The sequence below is a fragment of the Ranitomeya imitator genome, chromosome 2 (assembly GCF_032444005.1).
Source record: "Ranitomeya imitator isolate aRanImi1 chromosome 2, aRanImi1.pri, whole genome shotgun sequence".
Classification (NCBI taxonomy): Eukaryota; Metazoa; Chordata; class Amphibia; order Anura; family Dendrobatidae; genus Ranitomeya; species Ranitomeya imitator.
In genome coordinates, this window is record NC_091283.1 from 836,525,225 (window position 1) to 836,535,374 (window position 10,150).

Consider the following 10,150-nt stretch of genomic DNA (forward strand, 5'->3'; position numbering starts at 1 on the left):
TTTTTATTTTTCACAATGCCGGACTGTTCAACGATAATACGCTTTTGTGTTTCAGAATCGGAATTACGCTGATAGTCCAGTACTAGATCTTTTAGACTGTCAAAATTAATAGATCGCGTGTTACCAACATTTAGTGTTATCCCCTTCACTTTTAAGACAGTTTTACCAGTGTTGAGTTTGTAGCCGTAAGTTTTTGGACCTGCAGATACAAATTCAGTGATGTAAGTATCTGCAGGCATCTCACAGGTCAATTCCCCCAGATAATCACCTAAAGGAGGACTCCACTCACCTTCTCTATGCACAAAAATAACGGAATCTGTGTCGTGATAAAGACACCTTTCCTGCAGCTTGTCCAGTAGAGTAAAGCTCTACTCTGGCATACGCTGTTGTAAAGCAGGCTATAAAAATGTTTGTGTTTCTGTTGACGGTGTGGTGTCCTTCTGTATATTTCCAATCAATTGTTGCGGTTTCATCATCAATAAAATGCACCATTGAAATGTCATAGTACGGTAAAAAAAACATGTTGAAAAAGCTCATCGGGATTGCTAATAATGCTGGTACATGATAAATTAGATCTCTGGGCAAACTCCGCTGAGAGCTTCATTATCTACAAAACCCAATATAATCAAACGGGGAAGAGAACCTAAACAAAAGTTCTCATGGTTGGAGATTCGTGTCCCTGCAGGAATGCTGTACACTTTCATGCATACCCTATCAATAGCGTATTTTGCTGTGGCATTTAACAGGGCTTGACAATGGCCTATCCGTACAGCTGGCGAAACTTGTACTCTCTTTACATAGAGAGAGGCTTGTAAAATTTGTACTTTAAGCAGATCAGCTTCAGCCGACATCAGACAGAAAGAGTCGTTATTTCGTGTTAACTTGATCTTAAGGTCAATTCTGTTCAATATAAGCTTCGTCTGATTAAATATATCACCAAAAATCGGTCCTAAAAGATTAACAGGTATATCATCGCTGGCAACCTTCAAGGAGTCAATACGCTCATTAATCGCTCTTATGAGATCCGTAATATTTGAATAATAGCCCGACTTTACAAAATCTTCCCTTAATACATCACCTCGTTTACCAATAAAGAAATTGCCTTCATTCTGTTCAAACGTATACAGGGTTAATTTTATAAGGAGGAGATACAAAAAGTACCAACGGATGAGAATCGTCTCTATAAAGTAGAAAAGATTTTGAGAAAAAAATGTGTCAGATGTTCGACAGTTTATCTCGTCAAATGGGTTGGATATCCGGAAAAATTTAACAGTTGGATAAAAGATTCCCAGCTGGCGGATATATAAGAATGGAATCCGGTTCATTTTTTATTACCTTCCCCGTTTGATTATATTGGGTTTTGCAGATAATGAAGCTCTCAGCGGAGCGTATAATAAAAACCCGTTGAACTTTCATCATTATAACATGAATAATGCGTCTTTATTTTTGGATGGCCAGCAGATTCCGGCCCTGCCGTATCAACCCAATTTCAATATTGATCTAGCAGTTAGAGAATATATGGCCCTCGCCCATATATCTGGTAAACAAAAGGCTGATTGTGCTCTAGCGATTGATCGAGAAGAATTTATGGATGGATTCACATTCTTTGCATTTGATTTATCAGCTGATCAAGAACCTGGAGAACACTTCTCACTCATTAAAACAGGTAACCTACGTGCCGAAGTACGCTTTGCTTTTCCTACGCCACACACTGTAAATATGATGGTGTATGCCTTGAACTCATCTATTCTAGATATTAATAACCGTCGTGAAGTCTTGTATGATTTCTACTGATGATTGACTCCATGCAAATTATAAGGCTGATGAAGAAGGATTGTTATACAGAACGAATATTTTCTGGGGTGTTTCCGTGTGATTTGCTTCCGGAAGAAAGAGTGACTAAGAGACCCGCGGCCTATATAGTGAACACCGACAACTCAAAGAATAGCGGAAAAAAATGGATAATGATTTTACTATGCGATGATAAGAAGGCCATTTTTTTTGATAGTTATGGTTTCTCCCCGGACAACGTACTTTTACCTGACGAGTTTGTAAAGTTCTTAAAGAGAAATAGTGAACTATACTGCTATCAAGATAAGCAGCTCCAGGAAACATATAGTACTGATTGCGGCCATTATTGTGCGTTTATTCTGAAACATTTGGCCAGGGGATGGACATATAGTGAGATATTATGTCAATTTACTAATTAATGATAACAGTTTATGATTTTGTAATGCGCAATTCAGCTGGGTCAAGCTTTAATAATTGCAGCTCTCATAATAATAATTTTTATTTATATAGCGCCAACATATTCCGCAGCGCTTTACAAATTATAGAGGGGACTTGCACAGACAATAGACATTACAGCATAACAGAAATACAGTTCAAAACACATACCAGGAAGAATGAGGGCCCTGCTCGCAAGCTTACAAACTATGAGGAGAAGGGGAGACACGAGAGGTGGATGGTAACAATTGCTATAGTTATTCGGACCAGCCATGGTGTAAGGCTCGGGTGTTCATGTAAAGCTGCATGAACCAGTTAACTGCCTAAGTATGTAATAATTAATGTAATAAATATGTAATAATCATAATATTTACCAAATATACAGGGCTCTTTGTTCAGTATGAATAAATGAATACATTCATTACTGAAATGAGAGCAACTGACTTTACTCCTGGATAAACAAATTGAGACCAGTTGACTTTTACAACTCAGAACCTAAACTAGGCAACAGGTGATTCCTTGAGGAAAATGTTTATTCGGTGTAGTGTAATATCTCAGACTGCCAACAAAAGCACAGTTGTAAGGTATTTTTTGCTTTTTGGATAAACAAATGAACTTATTTTTGGTCTTGAAAAAACTTTGAATAGCTAAAGAACTTTGTCCTATGTAACACCTGCTGCTAATGACTCTACAAGATGGAATCTTCAAAATGCCTGTAGCCTAAGAAATATTATGTTTTCATCTATATGATTGTAATAGCGAGTGTTGAGTGATAATTGATTTAATTAAAATGAAAATAACTATTATCTGAAAAAAAGATTTGTTTAATTGCTCTGTATTGTGGATTTCAAGAAACGCGTTATAACTGATTGATTCTAATTGAACAATGAAATTTATTCATACATCTTTATAAAAAGTCATTGATTTTGTTCAATAAACATTATAACTTTTATCTGAAAACCACGTCTCTCGTTCTTTATTTTACTCCTTTTTAGCGTATCAAATTGACAATAAAAGCATAATATCAACGCTATACATAATAGACCCTATATAAATAATAGCTGCAGCAAAAACCTATATAATTATTGTCCCTATAAAATAATAGGCACAATCAAATTCTGATTATCGGATCAATCCCACTTTGTTTCTCTTTGGAATAATTATTGGCCCTATAAAATAATAGGCACAAGGAAACAATTCTCATTAACGTATCAATCGGCTTATAAAACAGCGCACTTTGTTATCAATTTGTAGGAATCGTGCCAGTAATCAATACTACGATCGACGTATAATAACTATTTTATTCCCCTTAATACACTACGATAGCCATACAATATCTATTTAATTCTCTATAAGATCAATTTGATACCAATTTGATATCACTTTGATATCAATTTGATAGTGGGCGGGGCACCTGTCAGATTTCTTTTTGATGAAACATCCCTCCCCCTTACTACTCATTTTTATAATAGCAAATGTTTTAATAAAACACTAACAATTAGAAACAAGTTTTCAGGCGCAATTATATACAGTGTATTAATGTGAAATATTCTACGCACACGGTTGATATATAGGGGTGTTTTCACGATTCTATTTGCTTTTTTGCTTAACAGACATTTATTGATAATTTCATACATTTCGCAATCATTTAGTTTTTAATGCTTGTCTCTTTTCCCTTATATATTTAACTTTATTATGACTGTAATTTTTTTTTTATCTTGTTTGATTTGCTATTGAAAAAAGAAAATTGCTACTTCCACATGTGAATTTTTTGATGTTTAATAAGAATTGACTTTTGTGCAAACATTTCCCACATTCAGAACATGAAAATGGCCTCTTCCATCAGTGACTTCTCTGATGTCTAGTAAGATGTTGTTTCCGGCTAAAAGATTTGCCACATTCTGAACATGAATACGGCTTCTCCCCTGTGTGAATTCTCTGATGCTTAACAAGATCTGTTTTATTTCTAAAACGTTTCCCACATTCTGAACATGAATATGGCTTCACCCCTGTGTGAATTCTCTGATGATTATCAAGATTTGTTTTACTTGTAAAACATTTCCCACATTCTGAACATGAAAATGGCTTCTCCCCTGTGTGACTTATCTGATGCTTACCAAGACTTGTTTTATGCGTAAAACATTTCCCACATTCTGAACATGAATATGGCTTCTCCCCTGTGTGACTTCTCTGATGTGCAGCAAGATGCGATTTCAGACTAAAACATTTCCCACATTCTGAACATGAAAATGGCCTTTCCCCTGTGTGACTTCTCTGATGTCTTGTAAGATTCCATTTCCGTTTAAAATATATCCCACATTCTGAACAAGAAAATGGTTTCTCCCCTGTGTGATTTTTCTGATGGTTATTAAGCTGTGCTTTTTGCTTAAAATATTTTCTACATTGGGAACATGAATAAGGTTTCTTCTCTGTGTGAGTTCTCTCGTGGCTAATAAGATTTGATTTACCAGTAAAACATTTTTTGCATTCTGGGCATGAATATGGCTTTTCCCCTGTGTGAATTCTCAGGTGTAAAACCAGATTTGATTTACTACGAAACAATTTACCACATTCTGAACAAGAATATGGCAAAACCCCTGTGTGAATTCTCTGGTGTGCAATAAGACTTGAATTCTTAGTAAAAGATTTCCCACATTCTGAACATGAACAAAGCTTCCTTCCAGTATGACTTTTATCATGTATAAGAAGACTTGATTTTTGGGAAAAATATTTTCCACATTTTGAACAAGAATATGGCTTCTCACCAGTGTGAATTCTCTGATGTATAACAAGATATGATTTAACTGTAAAACATTTCCCACATTCTTTGCATGAATAAGACTTCTCCCCTGTGTGACATCTATAATGTATAACAAGTTGTGCTTTACTTGTAAAACCTTTACCACATTCTGAACACAAAAATGGCTTTTCACCTGTGTGACTTCTCTGGTGTATAACAAGCTGTGATTTCAGAATATAACCTTTCCCACATTCTGAACACCAATATGGTTTCTCCTTTGAGTGTATTTTCTGATGTAAAACAAGATATGATTTCTGGCTAAAACATTTCCCACATTCTGAACATGAATATGGCTTTTCCCCTGTGTGACTTCTATTATGTATAATTAAAAGTGATTTCTGGCGATAACATTTCCCACATTTTGAACAAGTATATGGCTTCTCACCTCTGTGTTTTCTCTTATGTGTAATGAGAGTTGATTTATGTGGAAAACATTTCCCACATTCTGAACATGAATATGGCTTCTTCCCTGTGTGAACTCTCTGATGTATAATAAGATGCGTTTTCAGTTTATAATGTTTTCCACAGTCTGAACATGAATGTGGCTTCTCTCCTTTGTGATCTGGTTGACTGTTTATAAGACTCCAGGACATTTTATCAGTTTGAGATGAATTAGGAGATGACGTGATAATAGCTTGCTCTTCATATGTAGCTCTTTTGATATTCAGATCAAGATGTCCTTTTGTGTTCATGGTACAGTCATCTGCCAATAATAAAATTTATTATTTTGGAGTTATAATCCCTTAAAAGTCTGTTCATATTGTGTAACATTTTCCCCAAACATGTCTGAAATTTCATCAAAAATGACAAATCAAGATGTAATTTGTGATTAAAATATTTCCTATATTCTGAACATGGCACGTCTGAGTCCTGTCATGAGTAAAAAGATATGATTCTTGGGTAAAACATTTTTAACATTCTGAGTATGAAAATTATTTTCTTCATATGACTTCTATATACAGCTCTGGCAAAAATTAAGAGACCACTGCAAAATGTTCAGTTTGTCTGATTTTTCTCTTTATAGGTATATTTTTGAGTAAAATGTAAATTGTTCTTTTATTCTATAAACTTCTGACAAAATGTCTCCGAATTTCCAAGCAATAAATTTTGTATTTTTTTCTGACAAAGAAAAATGGTAAAAATAAAAAAACAGTGCTTTCAGACCTCAAATAATGCAAAGAAAACAAGTTCATAATCATTTACAAACAACAATACTAATGTTTTAATTCAGGAAGCGTTCAGAAATCAATATTTTGTGGAATAACCATGATTTTTAATCACAGTTTTCATGCGTCTTGGCATGCTTTCCCCCAGTCTTTTACACTGCTTCTGGAGCAAAAATTTAAACAGTTCTTCTTTGTGTGATGGCTTGTAACTATCCATCATCCTCTTGATTACATTCCAGAGGTTTTCAATGGGGTTCAGGTCTGGAGATTGGACTGCCCATGACAGGATTTTGATGTGGTAGTCTCTTAATTTTTGCCAGAGCTGTATATAACAAGTTGTGATTCCTAGTGAAAACATTTCCCACATGAATGTGGCTTCTTCACTGTGTCATTTCACTGATGTAAAACAAGTTTTGATTCGAAACATGAATATGGCTTCTCTCTGTGTGACCTCTCTGATGTATAGTAAGTAGGGATGAGCGAACCCTAACTAAAAAGTTCAAAGTTTGTACTGGACTTCTAGTGTCCGATACCAGACCTGAAACAAAGACTACTTAATCTATGTCCAGTTTTCTGTTTGACTCCGGATGTCTAACAAAGCTTGTTGAAAGGCTGCAGAGCAGCCAATCAACATGTTTCAAGATTGTGGGCACTGCCGGCTCCATCACAGCCATGTCAATTAATGGCATGGCTATGATTGACCAGTGCAACATGTGACATGGCCTGACACTAAAAATAAAAATTTAAAAAGACACACAGTTTTAAAACTCGCAAAGGGAAAACAAACAGCTGTGAGCTGGTATGTTCAGACTGGGAAGGGACAATATCCATGCAGCTTTACAACCTATTAATATCAGTTCGCAGCTGTCTGATTTGCCTTAGCTATTTATTAAAAATAGGGGGCCCTAAAAAATGATGTAGGGTCCCCCCTATTTTTTAATAACCAGCTAAGGCAAAGTAGACAGCTGCAGGCTGATATTAATAGCCACGGATATATCAATCCTCAGCCGCCCCAGAAATGGCGCATCCATTAAATGTGCCAATTCTGGTACTTAGCCTCAGCTTTTCCCGCTTGCCCTGGTGTGTTGGCAAGCGAGGTAATGGTTTTTGAGGTTGATGTCAGCTTTGTAATGTCAGCTGACATCAAACGCCCCCATTACTAATTCAGTAAGTTAGGGAAAAAAAATTCACACACACACAGGAAAAACATTTCTGAACTTGGTAATAACTTTTTCCATATTCTCAACATAAAATGGTTTCTCACCTTTCTGAGCTGTTTGAGGTTTCTCAACCCTTATGTGAATTTCATTTTGCTTATCAGTCTGTGATGAATCAGAAGATGAGGATATATCTGTGATAACAGCAGGCCCTTCATACGTAGCTGTTGTAACATCAAGATTATCTGATATGAAATCTGATTTCAGAGGTTCTGCTGAGCTCCTGGTAAAGTCATCTGACAAAAATAAAACTTTTTTTGAGTAATAATACCTTTAAAAATGTTTCTATTTTATAACGCTTTACCCAAACTTACAGTTATAACAAGTCACAAGGTTAGGGCTCATACTCAAAATAGAAGTGTCAGTCTTGGGCAAGCTATTTGTCCAAGGCAGATTTAAGAAAACCTGCCATGGGCGCTTTTATTTTTTAAATGGACAAGATGGTAGTGGGGTCGTCCATTTCTTTCCCCGACCCTTGGTTTTCTATGTGGCCTAAGGCCACAGGTTTGTTTGTAGAAACCCCTGCAGCAGAGGGTTGGGTGTATCAGTTTGGTTTTTGCAAGCGTGCAGAGCAGAAGGCTCTGCACATCTCTACCTGTGTGAGGCAACACAGGCAAGTGGAGCCAAAAGACATGGCACCCCTGAGCGTACATGGCGGTGTAGTCAACCACGGCAACCAGTCTCGGATGTGGACTGTCTTGTTTCCAGCCATGATCCGAGGGATACTGGGTGCTGTTTTTTCTGTGAGTTTTGGACATTAAACCCACTTTGTTTTGAACTTTTCCTGGGTCACTGCTTCATCACCGCAGTGTGAATACTGCTGCACCACACTTGTCAGTGTATTAATACGTTTAAAATTAATTCAATACATAAGATATGTAAAAATATAGCCTCATTTTGTCATGTTACCTGGTGATGTGTGGGGCTGGGGAACCTCCATCATAATTTCTTTGTACTGATCCTTGTGCCCTTCGAGAAACTCCCACTCCTCCATGGAGAAGTAGACAGTGACGTCCTGACACCTTATAGGAACCTGTCACATACAATGACACCGTCATCCCCCCGATCCCTTCATAGCGTCACTGTATAATCTCCCAGCATTCCCAGCAGTGTTACCTCTCCAGTCAGCAGCTCAATCATCTTGTAGGTGAGTTCTAGGATTTTCTGGTCATTGATGTCCTCATGTATCCGGGGGTGCAATGGAGACCCCGTGATTGGGCTCAGGATTTCTGCCCATCCCTCAGGCACAGAGGCCTGACAGTGATCACTAGATTCCTTCTTCACAATCATGTAATTCTGTTTATGGAGAGACACATTAATAAATCTTATTTCAGACAATTCCAGAGTCCTCACCTCTTCGGCCATATCATCTGTTATTACCATAGATGATGTAATGTGACATCATAAGAATCTCTCACCTCCCTGGTAATTCGGAAGAGGATCTCCAGGGTGAGATTTAGTATAGTCTCTGCCATATTTCCTTCTCTGATTCTATCCATCATTGACAGGGCAATCAGGATAATTCTCTTATATAGAAGATCTCCACTGAGAAGATCCGATATTGTCGGACTCTAAATAGAAACAAGATAAGCCGATGTAACATCATACAAAATCCCTTGTAGAAAGTACAATTACTGAATGTAATAAGGGAAAACAAAGAGGGGTATAATCTTGTTACGTGATGCCATATTGATAGGACATGCTAAAACTTAATGATTGGTGGGATTCTGATCTCTGGAAGCTCCATAGATCCTGAGAGTCACATTGCTGACTCCGTGCTGCTTCCCCCTAACTATTTTTCCCTGCATAATGACGCTCCCAGCCCGCAGACTTTCATGGAAGCTAAAAACAAGTGTTTGGTGTCAGGTATCAAACCCATATAGATCTGCTATTGAAGACATATCGCAAGGATAGATCTTCAATATGGAAGTAAAGGACAACCCCTTTGAGATGGTTTTATAGGAGGTCATACAGACCTGGTGTAGTGTGCGCTGTATTCCACAAGATTGGGCTTGTCTGCTGAAGAATATGGTGCTTCAGCTACTCCAGAAAACTAGTTTGAATACATTGATAGTGATATATACAGTCACTACAAGAGAAGTGGAAGTGAAAAATATGGCGCTCACCCCCCAAAAATGTCAGAAATTCAAAATTCGCAAAACTCAAGAGGGATTCAGGTGAGGAAACACAGGGATATAGTTTTATATATATATTTCTTGTCTAAAATTCAAAGGAAATGCGTCATCTTTAACTTTAGGCCTTTTAGAGTTCATTTAGTCTTCAACTTACGTAACTGTTCACAATAGCAGTAATTTAGCCCAAACTTTTACTTGCCACTGTAGACCCAGAGCAGCTGCCTTATTAGAGGTTTCTGCAGCACCCTGGAGATTTGCCCACTCTTCAGAGAGGTTTCCCCTTTCTTCAGGAGCTAGTTATTTTTTGGGAAAAAATTGGCACACATTAGTTACATAAGTCAATATTGTGCTTTTTTTTAGTAAATCCTTGAAATTGTGGCAAACAAGTGACAAATCAATACATGTACACACACACCCTTATTGGGGTTCTCTGAAAAATAAAAGATATATAATGTCGGGTCATCATACTTTATGGTGGAGTCTGTGGGGGCATCATAACGTATGCTGGTGAGTTTGAGGGGCATCATGCTTTGTGGGACCATCATACAGTGTGGAGTGCTGTGTGGGCATCATGTTTTGTGTGGACATCAAATTTTATGTAACATA

The 10,150-nt window shown here is 37.2% G+C and overlaps 1 protein-coding gene across 1 annotated transcript; it reads right to left on the reverse strand.

Moving 5' to 3' along the window:
- Positions 1–3,926: 3,926 nt before the first annotated feature.
- Positions 3,927–9,833, reverse strand: LOC138666095 (zinc finger protein 665-like). Its single transcript, XM_069754222.1, has 6 exons — positions 9,699–9,833; positions 8,828–8,980; positions 8,526–8,705; positions 8,319–8,442; positions 7,457–7,645; positions 3,927–5,729 (listed from the first exon to the last, which is right to left on the reverse strand). The coding sequence occupies exons 2-6, from the start codon at positions 8,909–8,911 to the stop codon at positions 4,069–4,071; spliced, it is 2,238 nt and encodes a 745-aa protein (XP_069610323.1). The 5' UTR covers positions 8,912–8,980; positions 9,699–9,833; the 3' UTR covers positions 3,927–4,068.
- Positions 9,834–10,150: the final 317 nt, after the last annotated feature.